Consider the following 14,621-nt stretch of genomic DNA (forward strand, 5'->3'; position numbering starts at 1 on the left):
TGAGCCATCACAGCCACACATTCGCAAGCAACACTACACCATTGTACCATGCTCAGCCATCTACACACCCCTGCCAACTCCCATCTCCTCCTAACCCTCCACCTCAGCTGAACTTCGCCAGACCTGACTAGGAATTCAAATTGTTTCCTCAACAAGTGGTGATCACTGGACAGTATGGGTGGTCAAACAATTGTATGTGCAAAATGTCTCCCATGACCCTCAACGAGAGAAGTCTTTCACGTTTACTATGTACTCTTTACCTTAGTAAAGATGCCCTTGTGTTTGGACACATTGTGAGTTGAGAGGCTGGCATGGAACCTAAGGTATGAGGTTGTATTTTGTATGCGACCATTTATTTATAGTTTGGAAGTTGTTTATAAACCACACAAAAATGAAAAGATTAAACCACTATCTCTTAAAACCTTAATCATTTAATATAATATCAATTAAAATTATACAGAATTTGGCAGCCAGGGTTCGCAATGATGCGCTATATCGTGGCTTTGTCTGGAGCGTGGATCACGCGGACCGCATCGCCTTGTATGCGGACGATGTGCTGTTCTTCATGACCGACCTGCAGAATACGGGCCCGCGGGTCCTGGAATTGATGCAGGGCTTTGGTCAAGCGTCGGGGCTCTTTCTTAACCCACACAAGTCGACCCAATGGGTGCTGGATGGTGGCGCGGTGGCCTTCCCATGGGCTGCGTCCCTTCGGATTGCAGTGGAGGGAGTGAAATATCTGGGAGTTTTCCTCTCTGCCTCGCCCGCGGAGGCGTGGAGCCGGAACATTCAACCGGTTTGGGACCGGGTCCAGCTGGACATCAAGACGTGGACACGCATGCCTCTTAACATTTACGGTCGGTCGGCCATCTTTAAGATGGTGGCCTTGCCCCGTCTCCTTTACCAGCTGCAGAATCATCCCTACCCGATTGATCCGCAGTGGTTTCGCAGTGTTGACTCTGTATTGGGCAGGTTCTTGTGGGCTGGAGGTGCCTCCAGGGTGGCGCTCCGTACGTGCTTCCTCTCTACTTACTGTGGCGGCTTGGCTACTGCAGATATGCTGTCCTACTATCAGGCCTCCCATCTCCTGGTGCTCAACGAGTGGTGGTATGGGGACCGCTGTGACCCGGCCTATGCCCTGGAGCACTCTCTAATGGGCGACGCTTCCCTTCACACGTTGTTGTATTCGGCCAGGAGGAGACAACTGCTCCCACGAGTCACCCAGGTGGTTTTTGCTGTTTGGCGAAGGGCCCTGCACCGCATGGGCTGGTGGGGTAAACTGACGGCGGAGACTCCGTTGTGGCGTAATGGCCTGCTGCCGGCGCTGGCGTCGCTGCAGGGCTTCGACGGCTGGGACGCAATAGGGGTCTCGTCCCTGGGGCATGTCCTCTCCGGCACCACTCTTAAATCCTTTCAGGAACTTAGTGCTGAGTTCAACATGCCCAGGTCCCAGTTCTTTCGTTATCTCCAATTTCGCCACGCTCTTACTCCTAGCCTGGTGGGGCTGGAGCAGCTCCCGGACTTCAGTCCCATAGAAGCGAAGCTGTTTATGGGAGATTTGGGTGACAAAAAAGTCTCCCAGATATACCGCTCCTTGGTCACGCATTGCTCCCCCTCGCTCTCGACACTGAAGGCCCTATGGGAGGCCGATGTTGGCCCCTTGGACGAAGACGACTGGCGCGAGGCCCTCGAATCCCCCCGGGGGGCTGCCATTGCAGTCCGCCTCCGCTTTATTCAGTTCAAATATCTGCATCGAGCTTATTTCACAAGAGACCGTTTGTGGCGGGCGGGCCTGATTGCAACCCCGGAATGCCTGAGGTGTGGTTCGGAGAGAGGCACCCTCTTTCACACTGTGTGGTCTTGTGTGCGGTTGACTCGGTTCTGGGCCGGGGTCTGGGATTGCCTGTCTGAGGTGCTGGGGTGGGACCTGCCCCGTACCCCTAGGTTGGGCCTTCTTCACGTCCTAGAAAATGTTGGGGGCAACATCTACAAGCGCCATCTGTTGCTGCTGGGGCTGGTGATGGCAAAGAGGGACCTGGCACAGGCCTGGAAGAGTGAGCGAGCCCCCCCCCCCTCAGTGCCTGGAGGGCAGGCCTGGACTTTATCATGGGCTTGGAACAGCCAGTTTTCGAGGCTCGGGGATGTCCCCGCAAACATTTCAAGATATGGAAACGATGGGCAGACTATAGGGGCCTGCCTCTCGACCCTCCTATGGACATGGACGATGCATTACCGCAGGATGTGGACCCTGCACCCTGGGCCGTTGGCCGGCTCCACCCTTGTACATCTTCTCTTATGGTTGACTCATGATCACGTGCACAGGGTTAGGGTGGGATAAGGGGTGGGCAGTGGACGGGGTTGGTGGGAGTTTTGGGGTAGGTGGGCGGGAGTGTTTTTTGAAATTTCGCTTCATACATGGGGTTCGATGCTATGACAATGATGTGTCTTTTCATATTTACTGTTGACAGTCTCCTCCTGACTGTGGAGGGCTGTGCTTCCACCTGATTGAACTCCTAATAAAAATGGTTTTGAAAAAAAAAAATTATACAGAATTTACTACTTCTTTCATCAAGCAGCACTGTCAATACAATGTGGGGTTTGGTGTAATGTGGGAGTCCTGAGACACAGCACAAGTTACATGATATTCTCTAGAAGCGAGTGGGAATAGGAGATGACAAGCATCCCCCCGCTGGACATAACCATGTGCAGTATGAACCTGATGTACCTGGAGATTACCAAGACCAAAAAATACAACACAATAACATCATTCTCCTCCATCCGCAAAACAAGAAGCGCATCCCCCATCTGAAATGACCCGCATCATCTGTTGAGACTGCCACTCACACTTGTATCCTTCAGATAGAACTGCTCTCACCTACAGTTGACCTAATCTCATCTCAATGTCTGAGATCATCTCCCACGCTCTTTCCCTCCCAATCCTCTGGACTTGGTGTAAACATGTAGGTACCTTCTACCAGCACCGTGTCTTACTCCAGGACTCTTTACATGCTTCTGTAATCCACAAATCCCAGAAGGTAACAACTGTGGCATGTAGTGCACTCTATGGCCCCTCTGGCTGTGTCTGCACTATAAACAGATGAAATAAAGTAGAATAACTCCTGCACTCCAAAAATCCGATATTTAAAATTTGTCTCTGAGTTTATTCCTGTTCCACAACTATCATCTGGTGCCTTTCGTTAGAACAAGGGAGCCCACCTACAAAGAACCAATGTATGCACAAGAACATAGCCATCTGCAGTGGGTGTCAACATCTACATGGCCCCCCTCGCCACCATCGCCAGACAGCACGGGCTCAGCATAGTCTCATACGCTGACGACACCCAGCTCACCCTCTCCCTCACAAAGAACCCTGAAGACACCAGATTCGGATTCCAGGAAGGAATGATGGATGTCGCGCGCTGGATGAAAGACAGCTGCCTGAAGCTCAACTCGGAGAAGACCGAGGTCCTCATCCTAGAACCCTCCAAATCGGCCTGGTACAACACCTGGTTGCCCTCTGCCCAGGGGATTCCACCCACCCCTACAGACCACGCAAAGAACCTCTGCATCATCCTGGACTCCTCCCTCACCATGACCCGCCAGATCAACTCTGTCGCCTCCAACAGCTTCAACTGCCTCTGCATCCTCCGAAAGACCTTCCAATGGATACCCCCGAATGCAGAAAGATCGTCCCCCACACACTCATAACCAGCAGACTGGACTACGGCAATGCCCTCTACGCTGGAATCAACAGAACCCTGCTGCACAAGCTCCAAACCATCCAGAACGCCACAGCAAAACTCGTCCAAGGGACACCACGACACAAACATGACCCAACACCTACGAGCCCTCCACTGGCTCCCAGTCGAGTGGAGAGTGACCTTTAAACTTCTCACCCATGCCTACAAAGCCCTCCACACATCGGACCCAAATATCTTGATGAGAGAGTCTCCTTCCAAGTACCTAAGAGGAACCTCCGCTCTGTCGAACTCGCTCTGGCAGATACCGCCAGCATCCACAGAAATAGAGCAGGCAGACAAGCCTTCTCCTACATCGCAGCCAAGACCTGGAACGGTCTCCCAGTGAACATCAGATGCTCCCCGAAGCTGCACACCTTCAGGAAGAACTTCAAGGCCTGGCTCATCAATTGAACGGAAGCTGCCCCCCTGCCCCCACCAGCGCCTTGGGACCCTCACGGGTGAGTAGCGCACTTTATAAGCCCCTGATTGATTGATTGATTGATGTAACAACTAGACCTCTTTCTCAACTGTATACAACGTTCTCGCCGTGACATACCCCCTTACACACAAGACACCAGTGTGAGGATGTTGGCTCACGTGACCATCTGTTAATGCTGTGAAAGGTGACCGGCTTTGCTCAGCACATGACTTTGCAATAGAATTCCCAGGAGAAACCAGCAGCAACATGGCCACTGTTGCTCTCCATGGACCTGGCACTGCCTACAATGCTTCTTCCATCTCCTATTGTCCACTGTCCTCATAGACCAATAGACCAACAGCCTTGGCCGCACATCGATTGACATTTCAACACAACCACTGCATGGACAAGACTAGACGCCAATACCGTCTCTTTCCTGGCTTAACATGCCTTTCTTTTAAACCACAGACCTGGAAACCTCTGATCACTGATTAACACACCCAGACTTTTAACATCCCCTCACTTTTTACTGGTGTAATTCGAAAGCCAGGCCTGAAGCACATAATCAACTCATGTGGCTGTCTGACAAGCGCAGCCGGCCTAAGTTGCGTAACAGCCTCCTATTGGCCAGTGGACATATCGTATACTGAACAGTCATATGATTTGATGCTTCATTCAAATGGAAACACAATTATCACATGGATTTTAAAAAGCTACTTAATGTCAGCAGCGTTTATTCTTTGTAGAATAAAAACAAGTACACTTTCCAAAAATGTTAAAAATAGAGCAACTTTAAAGAGGGCTCACTTTACAGTCATGACACTGATATAGGTAAAATTAATCTCAGAAATGATAGAACGTTTACTTTTTTCATTAAACATCCCTTTACCTTTCATATGCAATTGATTATGTATTAAATCAATGTTCACTGTGCATGAAGCATTCTTTTCTATTGCTCTTGTAATGTGTAAGGTGCTTTTTGGACAATGTCTCGAGCCAACTTGAATCGATGAAACGCCCAAAGATGACTAAATTACGTGATAACAACTAGACAACATCCATTGTTTCACGCAGTTCTGTAGATACTCTACTGTCACAGGGTTTTGATTCTGGGGGATTGTTCACTTCTCATTTGTGACTATTAAACTCTAATTCAGTGGAAATCCTCCACAGAAAGGGAACTTCCTAAACGAGGTCTGTCCAGCATAGCTTCACGAAGGTCGAAACCATAACAGATGTTCATGATATCCACTGAGCATGCAACTGAGTTACATTTCAGATTCATTTCCAGTAAATCTTATGTGAGTATTCTGAAAATATGTCGTGGATACAGAACTCTTTGGCCTATGTTTGACACCTCTGCCTTAAGGCAGAGGGAAGAAAGCAAGTGTGAGGATTTGTTTCGAATTTGTTGAAGGATGTTGAACACTAAACAAGGAATAAGAAGCAAGTGTATTTCATGTCAAAGACCAAAAACCAACTCAAAAACAGCCAAGAAAACCCAAGAGACATGAGACCGGTGAGCACAGTACGGATAGGCCGAAATATCAGCAGGGCTTTATTTCCAAAGTTTAAACCAAACACTTCCAGCCTGCCATGTCATGTAATATGCACCTGATAGCAATGTAAATAGTATATAGGGATACTTTCAATCAAACACAAAAGTGAGTGTGGCATGTATATTGCGACAGATGGAGAAAAAAGTGATCACACCCAAGGACTACGGATGTGTGATAGCCAAAGTGACCACACTTATGAACTCCTCCTGTAGTATTAGTTTGCTTCATTTTAACCCATTTCACTGAGGTCCTAGTTGTCATGGGAAAGCCCTGACTTGGTACACAGTGTCCGAAAACATGGCAGGCATGTATATCAAATGATTGGCTATGCACACTGCGAAAGACACGTACAGAGGTACTCCCCAGCTACAACAGGAACCTGGGTCAGCATGAGGACAGCCATGAAAGTTCCTGTTCCCTGCTCACCTGCCACAAGGCATCTGCACTCTCTCATGTCTGAAAGTCAACGGATGGTGCAAATACCTCCTCAGCTCCACTGATGATCCCAAAGAAATACAATTCGTGCATCTACACAAGGCAAAATGTCAATTTCTCCGTTGCAAGTGATCCATAAACCAAGCCTTATGCACCTTTGTAATGACTTTGATGGGAGTGGTCAATCTGGCTTCGGGTCCTCATTTTGCATCGCGCGGCCCTATGAGCTCTGAACTCAAAGCGACAGGGATTTACGTGACATACAGTCTCACGCTGCGTGTCAAACACATCCACATCAATGACATCTCAGGAGTGGGAAGCTGAAGTGTGTTTTTTCTCTTTGTTTTATTCATCTTAGTTGTGCTTCTCTAATGGGAAAAGGCAAATGAGGATCATCAGAACATACCAGGACTGAATGAGCTCCAGACACCTGACGTTGGACAGCTTGAGACCAGTCGTACTCCCACGACTGCCCCTCTCTACTGATGAAATCCCATCTTTCCTACTATGGTCAGTGCTCTGCTGACTGACTCATGAGGCTGGGGTTGTGCATTTCAGATACTCCAAATATACATTTAAAACCTCTTTGACCCAACCAGAATTTAGGGTCGGGGCTTAGAAGCACCAGCATTGCCTGAGACACACCTCCCTCTATCTGGGTGAGTTGCAAACCCTGCAACTGTTTTTGACAGTTCAGAGACCCACACAAGAGTTGATAACGTGGCCTGTGTAAGGACTCCCACTCACCCTAGTGCACACCATGAGAGAAAGTACCGTCACCGGGTGACTGTGTGAAGTATGCTGATACAGTGTGGCTCACAGTGATAGCATGAGCGTTGGCAGGTCTGGGTACATGGTACGGTGTCATAGCATTCCCTTGGGCGGTCTGGGTAATTAGTAGGTTGTCACAGCCATCCCTTGCTGACTCATTTGAGGCCTTAGTGAGCTTGTGGTGGGTGGCGGGATGGACCACAGATACGCATGTCATGCGGGGATGGAACAGTTTGCCTGACAAGAGGCTCATCACTTTTACCTGAAGTGGGAGACTTGCAGCGTTCCAGCTCCAGAGAGATGGGACTGTCCGAAAGCTCTGTCAGACCTGGAGAGACAAGGAAAGAAAAAAAAAGGTAAGAAAAAATAATCATATTTAATTTTGACTGGTTTGAGGAAACACAACTCTTAGCAACCTGCTCTGATAAAAGGTATTGAATTATTAGATTTCTGTGTTCCAACTTCAATGGCAAGAGATACATCAAAGAGGGAGACAGGGCGAATATCAAGGAGGTCGGGAATAGTCAGTGTGGCTAATCACATCGCATTCTGGGCATTGGGGCAACTGGTTCTTTATGCTGGGTCCCAGATGTGCGATTACAAGTCGTCAGTAGATGAAACAAATGTTGCCTTATAGAGAAGGAAAAACAATCAAGACACAAATCCAGGAACATATCTTCAATTCCAGATTACTGTTCATGATACCAATATATTTGAACTTAATTGTCAAAACAAAGTTGCATCTGCACAAACAAAAGCAGGATCCAGAGTCATAAAGTCAGAATCCAATGAGCCTAAGTGTGGAGAACCTGCCAGACATATATTCTGCAGTTGTAAATCATACCTTGAGGAGAAGTGTGTGTTCTCACAGTAGGTAAACAAATAGAATAAATCTGGCGGACTCTGCAAAACCTGCAAGAACAGCAACACCAGACTACACACAGACAAGGAAATACAATAAAGAGAAGACCTGATGGCAAGCTTTTCCTGCTACACCTTGAGAGTATAGAATTGAAATCCAGAAAACACAGTTCCTCCAGCACTTCTGAAAAGAGATCACGATAAAGCTCTTCTACAAAGACCATCATTGTCTAACATCTGGTTCATCATGTAACTTTACAAACTGCCCCAAAGTGTCGCCCTTACCCCAATTACCCTCCCAACCTAACCCTGTATCCACTGCCCACTGCTCCCTTCTTCCACTCTAGCTACCTCCATCCCAACCCAACGTATCTAATCTTCTGAGTTTTACATGGCTCGATTGCTTTGTAGCAAGGTGCTCAGCAAGATTACTAGCTGTTTCTTCAGAGAACATTTTACATTATTATTTGGTGTTGTCTATTTTTATTTGCTGTATTATCTCTATATTGGTGATATATACATAATGCATTGGCGCCTGTCACACGGTTTGTCTCGTTTCACATTGCTCGTGGTTCATGAATGATAGCCCACCCAGTTCTCAATGTGAGCATTGGTGCCATTATTCCCCCATGTCTACCCCTTGCCCTCCTGGCTCCATCATATTACTTCATGGTTCTGTTTACCAACCCGCTGTATCCTTATTGCGCGCCAATCGTGCTCCTGACTCCTATTAGGGCTTGTTGCACACTTCGATATCCCATCACTGGTCTTTGCAGCTGCCTGGATACCCAACCACTAGACTTTTGTAAGCTCTCCTGATGTGTCTTTCTCTCAGAGCTGTTGGTCATGCGATTGTTTATGAGGTGACCCACTGCCTCACGAGTTATCTTGACAATATTAACTTTATTTATTAACGTTCAGTTTGGCCAGCGACACCATCGTCTGTGAAGTGACAGAATAGAGGTTGGAATGTTCTGCAGAAGAGCACTTAGAAGTTTTGTTTAGCATACGCTGCAAATATTTATTTATTTACAACTCTGTCCATATCTCAGTACAAAAAATGTATTTCAGGGATATTTTAGCATTTCAGACCTTTGCTATTGGTGGTGTCAGGCTCTTAGCTTCTTCCTATGAAGATTCTGGAATTACTATTAACATATTAATTCGGTGGATGTATCCAGAAAACATATTCAAAGTAAAAAGATGCACTATTTCTATCGCAGACCCTTCTGCGGCAGCAGCTTCCAACTCTGCCAGGCAAAGGTTGAGGGGAGAATATCTGCAGTCAGGTCCCGGCTCTCGGACTGCTTGAAGACCTTCTATCTCAGAGGTAGAAAAGCCTACTTTGAGAAGACAAATGATTGCCACTCACTTGCTTGATACAGTTTCAGAGTCAGATTGCTTACAAATCACCCCAGATAACACTGCTGATTCTGAAGGAGAACATTCAGATTGGTATGGCCCTAACACAAAACAGGTGAAAGACTTTTCTACATTATTGAAAATTCAGTTTCAAAGACCAATGGGGAAATTGCGGACTTCACCGTGAACATTTATTTGACCCTACAGTACTAATGGAACTTCCCTTTCAACTGAATGTGCATTGCTGGATTACATTTCAGAGTATGTTTGTAGCAGAATTCGGGCTCCCTTAGACAAACCTGTATAGCAATAAATGTACAAAGGAATGCCCACGCCCATCCGTTCCTAACAGCCTGATTTTTGTTTGGAGGGTTGCCTTTTGTCCTTCAGCGTGGAGGAAGACATGTTGTGAGATCATTGCGCACCCTGCAGTAATCACTTTACCTTCTCAGGAGCCACTGTCAGCTTGTCTCCATTTCAGTCTCTGAAAGTTTGGTGAGTGGACACCATGTTTCAGGCAGCCATGTACAAACATATTGTTTTTCAAAAACAAACTCTTTAAGCAGGAGTTTGCTTTTGAAAAAAAAATACTAACGACTCCCACACCCTATGAGCTTTCTCCCAGGGTGTGAGGGTAATACATATTTGTTTCTCTGCGTGCGACAGCCAGGTTTTCCCTCTTGTATCAGGGTGCCCTCTCTGCCAAACTATAAATCAGGCCCTAAGACTTATCAACCCCAGCAACAGACCCAAAGCTGATAACCTTCTTTTCAAATTATGGCAAGTACCCTAATAACGAGATTGTGAGAGCATGCTCGGCATATCAGGACAAGCTTCTAGATGCCGATGGTCCAAAAGTACAAATATTTGATATGGTGGAAAAGGCAAAGGATGGCACCTGGAAAACCAACACAGTAGAACTTTCCAGCTGTATACAGAAGATGATCTGTTTTGTGGAAATCCAGATGTATCCCATGACAGATGCAAGGGCTTAGCACTCAATAATAACAATTAGTCAGTAATTTGGCCTCACCCTATGCTGGTCCATTAGTTCAAAGTCTTCCTTCTCGGGACAATTTCCGAAAGTAACTTTCGAAATATGGCACAGTCTTTATCACCATAGGGAAGGTACAATTGCCTCTCAAAACCTTTTTGGCAGCTCCCCTGGCCAGCCTCTTTTACTCAAAATAGCAGCTTCAGTCCTTTTCAAGAGGGAAGATAGATGATCTTCACTTCTTTCTATAGAAGATCATTCTCTCAACTATAATCTAGACGAACATCCGGAGGTGCAGTAAACCTTGGTAAGTATCCCAGTCTTTCACACTTAGAAAGCAGGGCTGTTTTGAGGCAAGATGGCGCCCACATCGGCAGTCCCTTAGCTAGTGCTCCCGGACTCCCCCTCCCTTATTGGAAATCCACCTCCCATACAGCCCCCACAGCCCTGGAAGGATAACAATTACCTATGGATCTTGCGGTGCATGCTTTGGTGTTTATTGGCGGCTACCCGATCCTTGACACTGCGGCTCCTCTGTTCTGTCTGGCGCCCTCCTTGGCTTCCGCATTCCCGACCTGAAACGCATAGCTGTTTCGGGGAAGCGGCGGAGCTGACCCGACTGGGTTTCCTGCTCCGATGCCTCCAAAGTTGGTACGGGGAAACATCGCACCCCAATGGATACAGCTGAAACCACCAAGTGGGGTTTGATACAAGAACGGAGTGGTAAAAATGGTGCTACCAACAATCCAGGATAATCGCTGGAGGGAATAAAATGAGAAGGCACACAAGGTGAAGACTGCGGTATGCGCAATATACCCCCTTTGATTCTACCTATGAGGGGGAAAAAACAGCAAAAAAATGCAGGGGGATCGGTGGAAGGTATTAGTAAACCGGTGAACTTGTCTATGAACCAAGGACAGGTTGAGGGGGACACTGGCTATCCTACTACTGACCAATCCAGCAAGCATAAGGGTCAGACTGGTAAAAATGGTGACATTCTACTTAATGCTCGGATCATGGAGAGCGAAGACCGCATTTCTGTGACCCCTGTCACGGAGGATACCCCCCAAAAAAGTGCACAGAACTTAATAACACTGAGGAAGTTCGGAGCAGAATTATAAAAAACAAGGCGCAGACAGACACCTTTCTGAATATGGATGAAATGGGGCATGAACAAAGGGGAAATGATGATATCAGCTTTCAGAACATGGCTAAGGAAACGGATTCCAGGAACTACTTTTTTCACTTTCGGACCCCTCGGATTCATCAGGAGATGAACTTGAGTAAATTCTGAGGTCTTCCTCTAGGGGGGCGTTTCCGAGCAGAGGCCATAGTGAGCAAGCAGTCTACATCCATAGGACCAGCACCAAGGGATTGATACATTGGAAGCCGGCCTACGGACAGTACGCAAGAGGTATGAGCATGGCAAGACTGCTACTCAAGACGGGGGCAACAACACCCTGGTATGGGACTATTCATTTTCGGCTGGGCTAAGGAAAGACGAGGGAGGCTGTAATCAAACATTCAACTAAAAGCACAGTGGAGAATCCTGACGATATCTCACCAGCTGTGATACACAAAAGCATTACAGCACATAGAGAAGAAACTCGTATGGAGAGTCAACGGACCCAAGGCGCATGTCGCAAACTACAGGATTCTATTCACCGCATTGCGAAATCCTGTTCTGAATTCACAGTAAGGTTCAATGAGGCAGAAGCAGAGATCTCTAATTTGGATGATGAGCTGGCAGCTCAAAAGGCTGTGTCAGTGTCAACACGCCCATCAAAAGATGACACACAGTGGAAGCTAACGGATCTTGAAAACAGATCACAAAACAATCTGAGATTGGGGATTTCAGAAGGCACAAAGAGGCAGGACGTGCAAAAGTTCGTTATTGATCTTTTTACCGAAGCCTTCCCTGAGCTTCCACAGTGGGATTGGTACCAGGAGATACAAAGAGCACCCACCATTACAGACTACGCTCAGAACCTCAGCACCATCCTGGACTTCTCCCTCTCCATGAACTGCCAGATCAACAACATTGCCTCCAATAGCTGCAACTGCCTTCACATCCTCCGTAAGACCTTCAAATGGATACCCCCTGACTGCTTCAGAAGGACCGTCACTCACACACTCATTACCAGCAGACTGAACTATGGCAACACCCTATACGCCGGAATCAAGAAAACTCTTCTACACAAATTCCAAACCATCCAGAACACCGCAGCCAACTCGTGGTTGGGACACCGCACCATGAGCACATGACCCAACACCCTACGAGGCCTTCACTGGCTCCCCGTCGAGAAGAGGGTCACCTTCAAACTCCTCACCCATGTCTACAAATCCCGCCACAACGTTGGACCCAAATACCTCGACGAGAGAGTATACTTCCACGTACCCAAGAGGAACTTCCGCTCCACCGACCTCGCCCTGGTAGAGGTCCCCTGCATCTGCAGAAACCAAACCGGCGGGAGAGTTTGCTTCTACATCGCAGCCAACACCTGGAACGATCTCCCTGTGAACATCAGACACTCCCAACCCTGCACACGTTCAGGAAGGACCTCAGGACCTGGCTCTTCGACTGATCCGAAACTGCCCCCCCCCCCCCCCCCACCCCCCCACCCCCAAGTGCCTTGAGACCCTCATGGGTGAGTAGCTCACTATATAAACCCCCTGATTGATTGATTGAGGTACCAGTTCACACAATGTATGAGACCGGGACAATATACCTCCAGACCCTCCGTCAACGACTTCTTGGCTCGCTAAGCTGTGTACGAATTGGCACGCCCTGATAGAAAGAGGGTGGGAATGGGGTTGGAATTTTTTGTGAGACCAGATTTTTGTCACCAGACGGTGGAAAAACGATGGCAATTGTAGCAACTTATCTCTCTATTTCAGGGCAAAGGGGCCCAAGCTTTTTTGACTAACCCTGCCACGTTGAAATAAATATATAATGAACATACTTGTTTTTTCACTTTGGAAGTGCAGGCTAAAGAGTATCTACAGTCAGAAAGCACACTTTCTATCTTATATATTTTTGTCTGGTTTCCCTGCCCGTTTGGTCTTTCCACCTTTTTTCTCTTCAGGTATCTCTGAATAAGGGGATGTGGTTTATTATGCATGTAGATATTGAAAGATATTTGTGTGAGGGAGGGCACCTCCGGGGAACATGAGCTACTCATCACCGGGACCATTGGTTATAATGCCTCATTGCAGGATGGGTGGGGGGGTGGAAGTCCCCTGAGGAAGGGGTGGGGAGGAGGGTTAAGGGGACTGGGCAGAGCACGAAGGGTGGCAGGAGGAGTGGGGGTTCGGGGGTAGGGAAAATGCAATCCATAGCAAGTGGAAGATAGAGGTGCAAAGGTGTGCAAACATATGGGCAGGGTGAGTAATTGGAAGGAGTTGTCAGTATACGATGGGGGATAGGATGTTGCCCTCTGGATTGCATATATGCTCCTTTAATGCGTGTGGGCTAAATAATAATGGGAAACAGCGACGGGTGGCTGCTGAATCACATGTGATTCAAATCGACCTGGTGTGTTTACAGGACACCCATATTCTATGGGGTAAACGGAAGATTCTAAATGAAGTAGGCTGTTGGTTATTGGCCTGCACACAACAGTCTACTAGGAATTGCGGGGTAGCCTTCTTGGCTAAACATAGGATCCAGGGCACGGGCCTAACACTGGTAGGTAAACAAGGCTGATGGGTAGTCATTGAATGTATTTTGGTGGCCGTTAAGTTTACCTTAAGCTCAGTTTATGGGTCCAACCTGGATGAGGCATCAGTATTGGAGGGACTCAATTTAGAATCAGCACCGTGGTCCACCCCACTGATCGTGGGCGGCGACTTTAATATCCATCTGGGCTGCCAGGACTTACAGACAAGCTGGAAGAACCCTAAGAGTAGGAAACCCAGAGTTTTTAAGGCACTATATCACCTTCTAGGGGATCATAGTTTGTTTGATGCATTGGCCGTATTACGACACCCAGACTGTGGTTTTACTTTTTATTCCCACCCACATAATAAATTAGTGCAGCTAGACTACTTTTTCACCTCATCAGCACTACTTCCGGGGACTAAAATTCAGGTTTACCTAAGGATTACGGCGGATCATAGTCCACTGGTGATGGACATTCTGATTATTAATACATTCTCCTCTCCGAGATCTTTTTTCGTTTGATCGGAAGCTCATAATGGACGCAACATTCATTAATCACAGGGAATAATTGGATTCAGACATTTTTAGAAATCAATCGCAATTCGACCTCACATGCTTATGTGTGGGATGCTTTAAAGGCAGGGTTCAGGGGAGAAGTCCTGAGCCTTGGGCTTCATAAACAGATACAACTGAAGGTGGAGATCCAAGACTTATATGGAAAACTCAAAATAGCGGAAGAGAACCTTATGCGGGGAATATAGGCGGGTGTTGACATCACCCCATTGCAAACCAAGGTTGCCCGTAGTAAAGCCAAAATCAA

The 14,621-nt window shown here is 47.3% G+C and overlaps 1 protein-coding gene across 5 annotated transcripts in view; it reads right to left on the bottom strand.

Moving 5' to 3' along the window:
- STXBP5L (syntaxin binding protein 5L) overlaps nucleotides 1–14,621 on the bottom strand; it is a 1,891,501-nt gene that overhangs the window by 435,194 nt on the left and 1,441,686 nt on the right. For all 5 annotated transcript variants that reach the window (XM_086935625.1, XM_086935622.1, XM_086935624.1 and 2 more), the window contains one exon: nucleotides 7,186–7,251. In XM_086935625.1, the coding sequence (XP_086791751.1) occupies nucleotides 7,186–7,251 (66 nt within the window). The remainder of the gene's footprint in view (nucleotides 1–7,185; nucleotides 7,252–14,621) is intronic.

Source organism: Lissotriton vulgaris, chromosome 8 (genome assembly GCF_964263255.1).
Source record: "Lissotriton vulgaris chromosome 8, aLisVul1.2, whole genome shotgun sequence".
Lineage (NCBI taxonomy): Eukaryota > Metazoa > Chordata > Amphibia > Caudata > Salamandridae > Lissotriton > Lissotriton vulgaris.